The following is a 14,520-nucleotide window of genomic DNA, read 5'->3' as shown; positions in this document are numbered from 1 at the left end:
GAAGCGACTGCAAATATACAGCAATGCTGGTTTGATGGAATTACACCTATAGCTTACTGGGTAGAACATAATACTAAGGAACTGATTGAGTGCAAAACGGCCCAGAGTAGTAGTGGTTGTGTTGTGAACCGCATGTTTCTCAGGCTTACCCTCACAGGAGGCACATAATTCTTCTCACTCTCCCCCTACTTTGTAACAGAGCAAACAGGAAGGAAGGCAGAGGCATTAGCCTATAAGCAGAAAGGGAATAAAGTGGGATAGAATTTATTTTATTTTTGCTGAGCTTTTGACACTTCTAGAGCTTGGTTCTAAGGTTCTATCTGCAAAAAGGTGATTAGGAGATAACTGGCTTTAAAGGTCCAAGTCCTCATTGTTTTGAATGGTGTCAACAATTTGTATGTTGTATTGTTTTGAACGTAACAACATGAATTTGGGTATTTAGAGTACTAGAAAAAGTAGAGAACATTGAACTGAACAAGGCTATTTGAGAGTAGTCCTTACGGTCCTTGAAAAAAGTAGCATTGATGGACAAGACTACAACTGCAGGCGACCCTACCACGATCCACGAATGCAAACCAACACCAGTTTATATCTGGTTGAGTGTAAATACAGTACAACATGGTTATTTCTGTATACTGTCAAAGTCAAAACTAGTCGTCCAATGTATATTTCTCTCTTCAAGTAATGGTGTTGAAAGGCAAGAACACGTGATTTAGACTAGCCTACTTAGTTGATCATTTGTCCTATTCAAGTTAAGTCAACAACAAGCATCAACTACCACTGAGCTGAGGAACGTATCACTGCAGAAATTCAGAACATGCAAATTAGACCAAAAAAAATACTGTTTGATAAAAACAACGGAATTTGTACTTGCAATAATAGTAGTATCTGACTTTTGCTGTTTTCGTCATCAAAATAAGATAAACGAATGCTCTTAACAGCAGTAAAATAAGTAGCAACGTTACCACTTGTGGAGGGATGGACCGGAGGAAAATGACAACCTCTCACTCGTATGTTTTCCACCATGTCATGTGACCACCTATAATGACAGCTGAGAAAGCTGATGCCGCGTTCACATGCTAGTCAGAACTAGGAAACTCTGACATGTCCGACTTGATACCTGGTTGTAGTTATACACATGCCGCGTTCAACCTCACACTGCTTCAGTTTAGGAGGCAACTATGATAATGTGTATAAACTAGCTACATAGCCATACTGTTAGCGTATTGCTAATACTGCTACCTAACTGACTATTGTTAAAAGTAACGCTAACACCTGTGGTAACAACTAACTAACGTTTGTTATCATCGCCATGCAAGAAGACAAAACATAAATAAACCCAACAATAACCACTGGAAAGAAGTACCATGCAGATCAAAATCTATTAACTTAATTACTCGGATAGCTACAGTAGTAGCCGAACATAATCTAAAGCTTGCCCAATAATGTTAGCGTCTATGGATGGTGTACTGTACATCTCGCTAGCCAGCTTTCTGATTACATGTGCCTGGCGAATCAGTGAGCTAGCTAGCAAGATAGTAGGCCCACCGAAGTTAGATAACTGAAGGAGGAGTGAACGCTCAGAACTGAATTTCCACAAAATAACACAAATTACCCGTGTGTTGGACTCCTTGTACATCCCTGTAAGAATACAGTTAATGAGGTAAATTCCTGCGAAGTGGAGTAGGTACCCTATCTTTCCAAAAGCACAAGTGACCCCCGAGCCAGACAGGACGAGTCGAGGGTCGATTGAACTGTTGTGATCACGAGACAAGGCTGCGCCCACTTCTTCTTCTTTTTTGGGGTTTTACGGCGGAATGAAAATAACAGATCCCAAAATACAAAAATTATGTGGATAAAAATACTCAAATTATACTGACTACCACGTTATCACTCAACATGCTCCTTGCCTCTATGGTTAAAATCAACAATCCATGTCTGATCCCTACACAGGCTCAGGAGCCTGGGAGAGCGGCAAATCATCCCTGGCCATCCCTACTGCCTCGGATCTGGCGGAATCACTAAACACAAATGATTCGATTGTAAATTATATCTGAGTGTTGGAGTGTGTCCCTGACTATCCGTAAATAAATACAAAACAATAAAATTGTTTAATTAATATAAGCAATTTGAAATGACTTATACTTAAGTATATTTTTGCAATTACATGTACTTTTGATACATTTACTCAAGTAGTATTTTACTGGGTGACTCCCTTTTACTTGAGTTATTTTCTATTAAGGTATCTTTACTTTTACTCAAGTATGACAATCGGGTACTTTCCCACCACTGGCTGTGAATTCCTGAAACCCCAGATACTTTACTGCAGCAGCCACAATAATATCCAATTTCCTTGACTTCCATGCTATTTGAGCAGTGCAGTTTATCACAGTTGTAATGAACGCCACAAAAAAATCCACTTTCTCTTAGTTGACAAACATTCACAATGGACTGTGGTGCATCCACAACCATCTATAAAACACTAGTTTCACTTTCTCAATTCTAACGACTTCATCAATTCACATGAAGATTATTTCAAGCACTTTCAGAAAACATTGACATTAGTGCGGAAACTTTAGTATAGTTGAGTCTGTTACTGGTAGAACATTGTTAGCTCCCTTTAATTGTGAAATAAATTAGTTTATTCAGAGCATTGCTTGAGTTAAGGCAAATATAACCAACCTGGGCCTGGCTATTCTGTTGTTGAAGGCCCGGAGCCAGGAGTGCACAGAGTCCATATCTATGACAGCTGTCTCTCAATTGACTTCAAAGAGTGAATGAATTCTAAACAATAACTCTTCCAGTCAGCCCTTCTATAATACAACCATGATACATCGCAACCTTTTGCTATGTGACTGTCACGTGAACTCAGTTCATAGTCATCCTTGACTGCATCAAAGGAAATGAGTCATATGGGTTAATGAGTCCGTGCTTTCAACTATTGACTGTTGAGTGGTTTGTACTTGTTCTTTATAGTATACAGTCCATGGGCCCATTACCAAACACAACAGATTAGTATAGACGGGCTGCATAAACAAAGACCAAACCTTTTTTGATTAATTTTAAACACAGTGGAAAGCATGATTATTTTATGAATGATACAGTCTATCATTGTACACAAGTAACAGTATGATGTGTTTTATAGTGAATAAAAGGGGAATGCCCGAAACTGCGCAATACACACACTGTATTTGCAGACTCAAGCACAACCAGCTGGTGGGTTAGAGAGGGATTCTGAGCCCATCACTTTGAATAAGAAATAGTGTGATCGAAATTTGGCTCATAAATGGGTCACTTATTTATATATTTTTAAACCCATTATTTTACTTTAGAGTTGTGTGTATTGTTGTGAATTGCTAGGTATTACTGCACTGTTGGAGCTAGAAACACAAGGATTTAGCTACACCCGCAATAACATTTGCTAAATATGTGTATGTGACCAATAACATTGTATTTTATTTGATGCTTGGGCAGAAAAGCAGAAGTCCACTCCTAGTACAGTGTATGACCTTGTCACTGAAGAACAAACAAACGGTCCAGGATGTAAGCATAGTGGAGCATCTCACAGACCCAGATCACTGTCTAGCTGCTGGGCGCAAGACTACAGACTCTGTAGTTCAAGAAACTCAGGCCGCCTCTAAACGTGCATGGTTGGCAACCCAGAAACCTGCAGAATATTCTGAGGATCCTAAAAGGCTTGTGTGTTGAGGAGTAAACACCCCCATTGGACTCAGGTGACCCCACTACAGTTGCTGCGGAGCAAAAGACCAAGAAAGCCAGGAAAGAGCAGAGTGCCAAATCAAAGAAGAAGAATGGAAAGATTTACATTTACATTTACATTTAAGTCATTTAGCAGACGCTCTTATCCAGAGCGACTTACAAATTGGTGCATTCACCTTATGACATCCAGTGGGACAGTCACTTAACAATAGTGCATCTAAAACTTAGGGGGGGTGGGGTGAGAGGGATTACTTAACCTATCCTAGGTATTCCTTAAAGAGGTGGGGTTTCAGGTGTCTAAAAGATGGAGGACTCTGGTTCCCCTGTGAAGCAGAGGAAAAAGAGAATGAAAAGTAGCAACACTAAGTGGTCGCTGTCTCAGGGTGGAGGTTATTCTTTGTCCAGTGAGGCTATGGAGAGCCAGGGTAGTACATATGGAGCTATTGCATCACAAAATGCAGATGTGCAGCCGGTGGCGGAGCCCAACGTGTTGCAAGTCGTCACACACTCTGCCACTGAGGACACCAGTGGAGCTTATGAAAGTATGTCTAAATTTTGAGGCCCTCAGTCCAGACTTCAAAGGCAGCAGCTTTAAGCACCAGTCCAACCAGGGCCATAAAACCATAAGCAGAGACTAGTTTTAATGAATCCAGCAGAAATGGCAAGGCCTAATTCCAGGATGATTGTGTCAAACAGCTGGACAACTAATGTATCGACTGCTGAGACCCACACAGCCTGATGGTCACAGCGGTGAGGCAGTACGTGAGAACCTGAGGGAGCTGCTCACGGACGAGAGGACTCCGTGGGAATCCTTTGATGTTACCTGCACCAATGAGGTTGGATTTGGCACTCCAGCCTCCAGCACTAAAACGGTTGCTTCTTCTGCTCACACGGTTGCTGTAGATTAAGAAGAATGGGTTGAAGTTATGGCTCCCACCAACTGTACTAATAATAAAGAGACTGATCAGACCGGTAAACAGGGAGCTGTTGTTAGCTACAAGGAGCCACCCATCAACTGGTGGGAACTGCTCTGTAAAAGCAACCAAGCGTAGCTACTTTTCATTCTCTTTTTCCTCTGCTTCACAGGGGAACCAGAGTCCTCCATCTTTTAGACACCTGAAACCCCACCAATGCACCTATCCTTTTGTTTCTAACATAATCTGGACCGTGATGTTGGAGTTACTGACCGGGAGACCCTGTTTGAGAGACCCTGTTTGAATTATTCAGAGTAGTTCAGCTGAGAGGATCATGGTTTTATGTCTGAGCCCTCTGCCTCTACTGTACACAGCCTTCCTACAGACAGGGGGGGTTTTAGGGTTTACTTGAAAGGTTGTTTGTGAATTTGTGCTACACTGCTATTTGGAGTAGTACTGCTATTCTTGGGTGTGTCGTATAGCCTAGTATAGCCGAATCGTATAGCCTAATCTTATAGCCTAGTATAGCCTAATCGTATAGCCTAGTATAGCCTAATCTTATAGCCTAATATAGCCTAAATTTATAGCCTAGTATAACCGCAAGTTCAAATCCCCGAGCTGACAAGGTACAAATCTGTCGTTCTGCCCCTGAACAGGCAGTTAACCCACTGTACCTAGGCCGTCACTGAAAATAAGAATTTGTTCATAACTGACCTGCCTAGTTAAATAACTTTTTTTTTTAAATAGCCTAATCTTATAGCCTAATTTTACAGCCTTGTATAGCCTAATTTTACAGCCTTGTATATCCTAATTTTACAGCCTTGTATATCCTAATTTTACAGCCTTGTATATCCAAATTTTATAACCTAGTATAGCCAAATGTTATAGACTAACCCTACAGGCTAAACGTTTCTCAAGTCTTCAATTTTTTTTTTACCTGTCTCCTCCCCTTCATCTACACTGTTTGACATGGATTTAACAAGTGACATCAATAAGGGATCATAGCTTTCACCTGGTCAGTCATGAAAAGAGGTGTTGTTAATGTTTTGTACACTTGGTGTATAGCCTAATAATCCCTACAGCCTAGACATGTAGCCTAATCCTACAGCCTAGACGCATATCTTAATTCTACAGCCTAGATATAGCCTATTCCTAATGTATTCTAATCCTACAGCCTAGACATATAGCTTAATCCTACAGCCTAGACGCACATCTTAATCCTACAGCCTAGATATAGCCTATTCCTAATGTAGTCTAATCCTACAACCTAGACATATCGCCTAATCCTACAGCCTAGACATATAGCCCAATCCTACAGCCTAGACATGTAGCCTAATCCTACAGCCTAGACATGTAGCCTAATCCTACAGCCTAGACATGTAGCTTAATCCTACAGCCTAGACATATCGCCTAATCCTACAGCCTAGACATGTAGCCTAATCCTACAGCCTAGACATGTAGCCTAATCATACAGCCTAGACATGTAGCCTAATCCTACAGCCTAGACATATCGCCTAATCCTACAGTCTAAACATATAGCCCAATCCTACAGCCTAGACATGTAGCCTAATCCTACAGTCTAGACATGTAGCCTAATCCTACAGCCTAGACATGTAGCCTAATCCTGCAGCCTAGACATGTATCTTAATCCTACAGCCTAGACATGAAGCTTAATCCTACAGCCTAGACATGTAGCCTAATCCTACAGCCTAGACATGTAGCCTAATCCTACAGTCTAGACATGTAGCCTAAACCTACAGCCTAGACATATAGCCTAATCCTACAGCCTAGACATGTAGCCTAATCCTACAGCCTAGACGCACATCTTAATCCTACAGCCTAGATGTAGCCTATTCCTAATGTAGTCTAATCCTACAGCCTAGACATATAGCTTAATCCTACAGCCTAGACATGTACCTTAATCCTACAGCCTAGACATGTATCTTAATCCTACAGCCTAGACATATAGCCCAATCCTACAGCCTAGACATGTAGCCTAATCCTACAGCCTAGACATATAGCCTAATCCTACAGTCTAGACATATAGCCTAATCCTACAGCCTAGACATATAGCCTAATCCTACAGCCTAGACATGTAGTCTAATCCTACAGCCTAGACATATAGCCTAATCCTACAGCCTATACATGTAGCCTAATCCTACAGCCTAGACATATAGCCTAATCCTACCGCCTAGACATGTAGTCTAATCCTACAGTCTAGACATATAGCCTAATCCTACAGCCTAGACATGTAGCCTAATCCTACAGCCTAGACATGTAGTCTAATCCTACAGCCTAGACATGTAGCCTAATCCTACAGCCTAGACATGTAGTCTAATCCTACAGTCTAGACATGTAGCCTAATCCTACAGTCTAGACATATAGCCTAATCCTACAGCCTAGACATATAGCCTAATCCTACAGCCTAGAAATATAGCCTAATCCTACAGCCTAGACATATAGCCTAATCCTACAGCCTAGACATGTAGCCTAATCCTACAGCCTAGACATGTAGCCTAATCCTACAGTCTAGACATACAGCCTAGCCTAATCCTACAGCTAGACTACAGTCTAGACATCCTACAGCCTAGCTTAATCCTACATAGACATAGTCTAATCCTAGCCTAATCCTAGACAGCCTAGACATGTAGCCTAATCCTACAGCCTACAGCCTGGAACAGACATCCTACAGTCTAGTCCTAATCCTACAGTCTAGACATATAGCCTAATCCTACAGCCTAGACATGTAGCCTAATCCTACAGCCTAGACATATAGCCTAATCCTACAGCCTAGACATGTAGCCTAATCCTACAGCCTAGACATGTAGTCGAATCCTACAGTCTAGACATGTAGCCTAATCCTACAGTCTAGACATATAGCCTAATCCTACAGCCTAGACATGTAGCCTAATCCTACAGCCTAGACATATAGCCTAATCCTACAGCCTAGACATATAGCCTAATCCTACAGTCTAGACATATAGCCTAATCCTACAGCCTAGGCATGTAGTCTAATTCTACAGTCTAGACATATAGCCTAATCCTACAGCCTAGACATATAGCCTAATCCTACAGTCTAGACATATAGCCTAATCCTACAGCCTAGACATGTAGCCTAATCCTACAGCCTAGACATGTAGCCTAATCCTACAGCCTAGACATGTAGCCTAATCCTACAGCCTAGACATGTAGCCTAATCCTACAGCCTAGACATATAGCCTAATCCTATAGCCTAGACATGTAGCCTAATCCTACAGCCTAGACATGTAGCTTAATCCTACAGCCTAGACATGAAGCTTAATCATACAGCCTAGACATGTAGCCTAATCCTACAGCTTAGACATGTAGCCTAATCCTACAGTCTAGACATGTAGCCTAAACCTACAGCCTAGACATATAGCCTAATCCTACAGCCTAGACATGTAGCCTAATCCTACAGCCTGGACGCACATCTTAATCCTACAGCCTAGATGTAGCCTATTCCTAATGTAGTCTAATCCTACAGCGTAGACATATAGCTTAATCCTACAGCCTAGACATGTACCTTAATCCTACAGCCTAGACATGTATCTTAAGCCTACATTTACATTTACATTTAAGTCATTTAGCAGACGCTCTTATCCAGAGCGACTTACAAATTGGTGCATTCACCTTATGACATCCAGTGGAACAGTCACTTTACAATAGTGCATCTAAATCTTAAAGGGGGGAAGAGGGAATACTTATCCTATCCTAGGTATTCCTTAAAGAGGTGGGGTTTCAGGTGTCTCCGGAAGGTGGTGATTGACTCCGCTGTCCTGCCTACAGCCTAGACATATAGCCTAATCCTACAGCCTAGACATGTAGCCTAATCCTACAGCCTAGACATGTAGCTTAATCCTACAGCCTAGACATATCGCCTAATCCTACAGTTTAGACATGTAGCCTAATCCTACAGCCTAGACATGTAGCCTAATCATACAGCCTAGACATATCGCCTAATCCTACAGTCTAGACATATAGCCCAATCCTACAGCCTAGACATGTAGCCTAATCCTACAGTCTAGACATATAGCCTAATCCTACAGCCTAGACATGTAGCCTAATCCTACAGTCTAGACATATAGCCTAATCCTACAGCCTAGACATGTAGCCTAATCCTACAGCCTAGACATGTAGCCTAATCCTACAGCCTAGACATATAGCCTAATCCTACAGCCTAGACATGTAGTCTAATCCTACAGCCTAGACATATAGCCTAATCCTACAGCCTAGACATGTAGCCTAATCCTACAGTCTAGACATATAGCCTAATCCTACAGCCTAGACATATAGCCTAATCCTACAGCCTAGACATATAGCCTAATCCTACAGCCTAGACATATAGACATGTAGCCTAATCCTACAGCCTAGACTAATCCTACAGCCTAGACATGTAGCCTAATCCTACAGCCTAGACATATAGCCTAATCCTACAGCCTAGACATGTAGCCTAATCCTACAGCCTAGACTAGACAGCCTAGACAATAGCCTAATCCTACAGCCTAGACATGACATAAGCCTAATCCTACAGCCTAGACATGTAGCCTAAGCCTAATCCTACAGCCTAGACAGCCTAATCCTACAGCCTAGACATGTAGCCTAATCCTACAGCCTAGACATGTAGCCTAATCCTACAGCCTAGACATATAGCCTAATCCTATAGCCTAGACATGTAGCCTAATCCTACAGCCTAGACATGTAGTTTAATCCTACAGCCTAGACATGAAGCTTAATCCTACAGCCTAGACATGTAGCCTAATCCTACAGCCTAGACATGTAGCCTAATCCTACAGTCTAGACATGTAGCCTAAACCTACAGCCTAGACATATAGCCTAATCCTACAGCCTAGACATGTAGCCTAATCCTACAGCCTGGACGTACATCTTAATCCTACAGCCTAGATGTAGCCTATTCCTAATGTAGTCTAATCCTACAGCCTAGACATATAGCTTAATCCTACAGCCTAGACATGTACCTTAATCCTACAGCCTAGACATGTATCTTAAGCCTACAGCCTAGACATATAGCCTAATCCTACAGCCTAGACATGTAGCCTAATCCTACAGCCTAGACATGTAGCTTAATCCTACAGCCTAGACATGTAGCCTAATCCTACAGCCTAGACATATAGCCTAATCCTACAGCCTAGACATGTAGCCTAATCCCACAGCCTAGACATATAGCCTAATCCTACAGCCTAGACATGTAGCCTAATCCTACAGCCTAGACATGTAGTAGCCTAATCCTACAGTCTAGACATGTAGCCTAATCCTACAGTCTAGACATATAGCCTAATCCTACAGCCTAGACATGTAGCCTAATCCTAGCCTAGCCTAGACATGTACAGCCTAATCCTACACAGTCTAAGACTAATATAGATCCTAATCCTACAGCCTAGACATGTAGCCTAATCCTACAGCCTAGACATGTAGCCTAATCCTACAGCCTAGACATGTAGCCTAATCCTACAGCCTAGACATGTAGCCTAATCCTACAGCCTAGACATATAGCCTAATCCTACAGCCTAGACATATAGCCTAATCCTACAGTAGCCTAGACATATAGCCTAATCCTACAGCCTAGACATATAGCCTAATCCTACAGCCTAGACATGTAGCCTAATCCTACAGCCTAGACATAGCCTAATCCTACAGCCTAGACATATAGCCTAATCCTACAGCCTAGACATGTAGCCTAATCCTACAGCCTAGACATGTAGCCTAATCCTACAGCCTAGACATGTAGCCTAATCCTACAGTCTAGACATATAGCCTAATCCTACAGCCTAGACATGTAGCCTAATCCTACAGCCTAGACATGTAGCCTAATCCTACAGCCTAGACATGTAGCCTAATCCTACAGCCTAGACAGCCTGGACGCCTAATCCTACATCTTAATCCTACAGCCTAGATGTGCCTAATAGCTAGACTATAATCCTAAGCCTAGTAGCCTAATCCTACAGCCTAGACATGTAGCCTAATCCTACAGCCTAGACATGTAGCCTAATCCTACAGCCTAGACATATCTGTGTGGGAACAGAGTATAAGGGGTGTAAGTACCAACCCCCCAGTGTGTTATCATATCACTAGTGGTTTCCTCTAAGTATCAACCCCCCAGTGTGTTATCATATCACTAGTGGTTTCCTCTAAGTATCAACCCCCCAGTGTGTTATCATATCACTAGTGGTTTCCTCTAAGTATCAACCCCCCAGTGTGTTATCATATCACTAGCCCTAGCCTAATCCTACAGCCTAGACTGGTTTCCTCTAAGTATCAACCCCCCAGTGTGTTATCATATCACTAGTGGTTTCCTCTAAGTATCAACCCCCCAGTGTGTTATCATATCACTAGTGGTTTCCTCTAAGTACCAACCCCCCAGTGTGTTTTCATATCACTAGTGGTTTCCTCTAAGTACCAACCCCCCAGTGTGTTTTCATATCACTAGTGGTTTCCTCTAAGTACCAACCCCCCAGTGTGTTTTCATATCACTAGTGGTTTCCTCTAAGTATCAACCCCCCAGTGTGTTATCATATCACTAGTGGTTTCCTCTATATTTGGTTTTACCGATCTATATGGAATCAAATGTTTCACTACACCATAGACATTACTGTACAATTAATGTACACTCTGTAACAAATAAATATGTATTGCCTATGTGGAAAGAAGGCATATGTCCTGTGTTAAAGTGTTAATTATGTGAATATGGCGGTATGAGATGGTGGAACAGGTGCTGGGGTGTGGACATGAAGCTAGGGGTTAAGGTTCAGCAGAGGGTGTGGACATGAAGCTAGGGGTTAAGGTTAAGCTAGGGGTTAAGGTTACTCTAGGGGTTAAGGTTAAGCCGGGGGTGTGGACATGAAGCTAGGGGTTAAGGTTAAGCCGGGGGTGTGGACATGAAGCTAGGGGTTAAGGTTAAGCAGGGGGTGTGGACATGAAGCTAGGGGTTAAGGTTAAGCAGGGGTGTGGACATGAAGCTAGGGGTTAAGGTTAAGCTAGGGGTTAAGGTTAAGCCGGGGGTGTGGACATGAAGCTAGGGGTTAAGGTTAAGCAGGGGTGTGGCCATGAAGCTAGGGGTTAAGGTTAAGCCGGGGTGTGGACATGAAGCTAGGGGTTAAGGTTAAGCCGGAGGTGTGGTCATGAAGCTAGGGGTTAAGGTTAAGCCGGGGGTGTGGACATGAAGCTAGGGGTTAAGGTTAAGCTAGGGGTTAAGGTTAAGCTAGGGGTTAAGGTTAAGCCGGGGGTGTGGACATGAAGCTAGGGGTTAAGGTTAAGCAGGGGGTGTGGACATGAAGCTAGGGGTTAAGGTTAAGCAGGGGGTGTGGACATGAAGCTAGGGGTTAAGGTTAAGCTAGGGGTTAAGGTTAAGCCGGGGGTGTGGACATGAAGCTAGGGGTTAAGGTTAAGCAGGGGGTGTGGCCATGAAGCTAGGGGTTAAGGTTAAGCCGGGGGTGTGGACATGAATCTAGGGGTTAAGGTTAAGCCGGAGGTGTGGTCATGAAGCTAGGGGTTAAGGTTAAGCCGGGGGTGTGGACATGAAGGTTAAGCCACTTTAACCCCCGACTACATGTGCCTTATCACCTGACACCTGGTTGCTTTGCCTTTGTGATGACTTCAGACTTTCTGTGTGGTAAACATTAATCCAGTTTTGGCAGATTAATGGATGAAAGTGGACAGTCGCTCTGATTGGACATATACTGAACAAAAATATAAATGCAACATGCAACAATTTCAAAGATTTTACTGACTGACAGTTCATATAAGGAAATCTATCAATTTAAATAAATTTATTAGGCCCTAATCTATGGATTTCACATGACTGGGTCGGGTCGCCGCCATGGGTGGGCCTTGGAGGGCATTGGTCCACCCACTTGGGAGCCAGAACCACCCACTTGGGAGCCAGGCCCAGCCAATGAGTTTTTCCCAACAAAAGTTTTTTTTACAGACATAAATTGTCCTGTTTCATCAGCTGTCCGGGTTGTTGGTCTCAGGTGAATAAGCCAAATATGGAGGTCCTGGGCTGGCGTGGTTACGCGTGGACTGCAGTTGTGAGGCTGGTTGAACTTACTGCCAAAGTGTGGTCTTCTATTGTCTCCAGCACATCAATCAATCAATCAATGTATTTATAAAGCCCTTTTAACATCAGCCGATGTCACAAAGTGCTGTACAAAAACCTAGCCTAAAACCCCAAACAGCAAGCAATGCAGATGTAGAAACTCCCTAGAAAGGCCGGAATTTAGGAAGAAATCTAAAGAGGAACCTGGCTATGAGTGGTGGCCAGTCCTCTTCTGGCTGTGCCAGGTGGAGATTATAACAGAACATGGCCAAGATGTTCAAACGTTCATAGATGACCAGCAGGGTCAGATAATAATAATCACAGTGGTTGTAGAGGGTGCAACAGGTCAGCACCTCAGGCGTAAATGTCAGTTGGCTTTTCATAGTCGATAATTCAGAGTTAGAGACAGCAGGTGCGATAAAGAGAGAGTCCAAAACAACAGGTCCGGGCCAAGGTAGCACATCCAGTGAACAGGTCAGGGTTCCATAGCCGCAGGCAGCACAGTTGAAACTGGAGCTGCAGCATGACCAGGTGGACTGGGGACAGCAAGGAGTCATCAGGCCAGGTAGTCCTGAGGCATGGTCTCAGAGAGAGAGAAAAAGAGAGATATAATTAGAGGGAGCATACTTAAATTCACACAAGACACCGGATAAGACAGGAGAAATACTCCAGATATTACAGACTGACCCTAGTCCCCCGACACATAAACTATTGCAGCATAAATGCTGGAGGATGAGACAGGGGGGGCCAGGAGACACTGTGGACCCGTCCGACGATACCCCCGGACAGGGCCAAACAGGCAGGATATAACCCCACCCACTTTGCCAAAGCACAGCCCCCACACCACTAGAGGGATATCTTCAACCACCAACCTACTACCCTGAGACAAGGCAGAGTATAGCCCACGGCAAAACCCGAGGGGGGTGCCAACCCCGGACAGGAAGATCACTCAAGTGACGCACCACTCCATGGAAGAGCACCAGTAAGCCAGTTACTCAGCCCCCGTAATAGGGTTAGAGGCAGAGAATCCCAGTGGAGAGAGGGGAATCGGCCAGGCAGAGACAGCAAGGGCGGTTGTCGCTTCAGTGCCTTTCCGTTCAACTTCACACCTCTGGGCCAGACTACACTCAATCATAGGACCTGCTGAAGAGATAAGTTTTCAATGGAGACTTAAAGGTCGAGACCAAGTCTGCTTCTCTCACATGGATAGGCAGACCATTCCATAAAAAGTTAACTCCATACGAGAAAGCCTTGCCTCCAGCTGTTTGCGTAGAAATTCTAGGGACAGTAAGGAGGCCTGCGTCTTGTGACTGTAGCGTACGTGTAAGTATGTATGGCAGGACCAAATCGAAAAGATAGGTAGGAGCAAGCGGCAGGGTATTCTAGTGGATAGGCCCTTGGTCTAGTAACCGGAAGGTTGCAAGTTCAAACCCCCGAGCTGACAAGGTACGAATCTGTCGTTCTGCCCCTGAACAGGCAGTTAACCCACTGTTCCTAGGCCATCATTGAAAATAAGAATTTGTCCTTTAACTGACTTGCCTAGTTAAATAAAGGTTTTAAAAAATAAAAATTAAAAACCCATGTAATATTTTGTAGGTTAGCAGTAAAACCTTGAAATCAGCCCTAGCCTTAACAGGAAGCCAGTGTAGAGAGGCTAGCACTGGAGTAATATAATCACATTTTTGGGTTCTAGTCAAGATTCTAGCAGCCGTGTTTAGCACTAACTGAAGTTCATTTAGTGCTTTATCCGGGCAGCTGGAAAGTAGAGAATTGCAGTAGTCTAATCTAGAAGTGACAAAAGCTACGAAGATG

At 43.3% G+C, this 14,520-nt stretch overlaps 1 protein-coding gene across 4 annotated transcripts in view; it reads right to left on the bottom strand.

The window, feature by feature from the left end:
- Positions 1–2,836, bottom strand: part of LOC124047942 (1-phosphatidylinositol 3-phosphate 5-kinase-like) — a 34,474-nt gene extending 31,638 nt beyond the window's left edge. For 2 of the 4 annotated variants that reach the window (XM_046368318.1, XM_046368326.1), the window contains exon 1: positions 2,683–2,836. In XM_046368318.1, the coding sequence (XP_046224274.1) occupies positions 2,683–2,738 (56 nt within the window). In that variant the 5' untranslated portion in view covers positions 2,739–2,836. Of the gene's footprint in view, positions 1–149; positions 228–1,615; positions 1,981–2,682 lie in introns of those variants that run through there. The other 2 variants (XM_046368296.1, XM_046368303.1) reach the window with 2 other exon arrangements.
- Between the last annotated feature and the right edge of the window lie 11,684 nt (positions 2,837–14,520).

Source organism: Oncorhynchus gorbuscha, linkage group LG01, assembly GCF_021184085.1.
Source record: "Oncorhynchus gorbuscha isolate QuinsamMale2020 ecotype Even-year linkage group LG01, OgorEven_v1.0, whole genome shotgun sequence".
In the NCBI taxonomy this organism is placed as follows: Eukaryota; Metazoa; Chordata; class Actinopteri; order Salmoniformes; family Salmonidae; genus Oncorhynchus; species Oncorhynchus gorbuscha.
The sequence above is the reverse complement of the archived record's forward strand: the minus strand, read 5'-3'. Positions and strand labels throughout refer to the sequence as shown.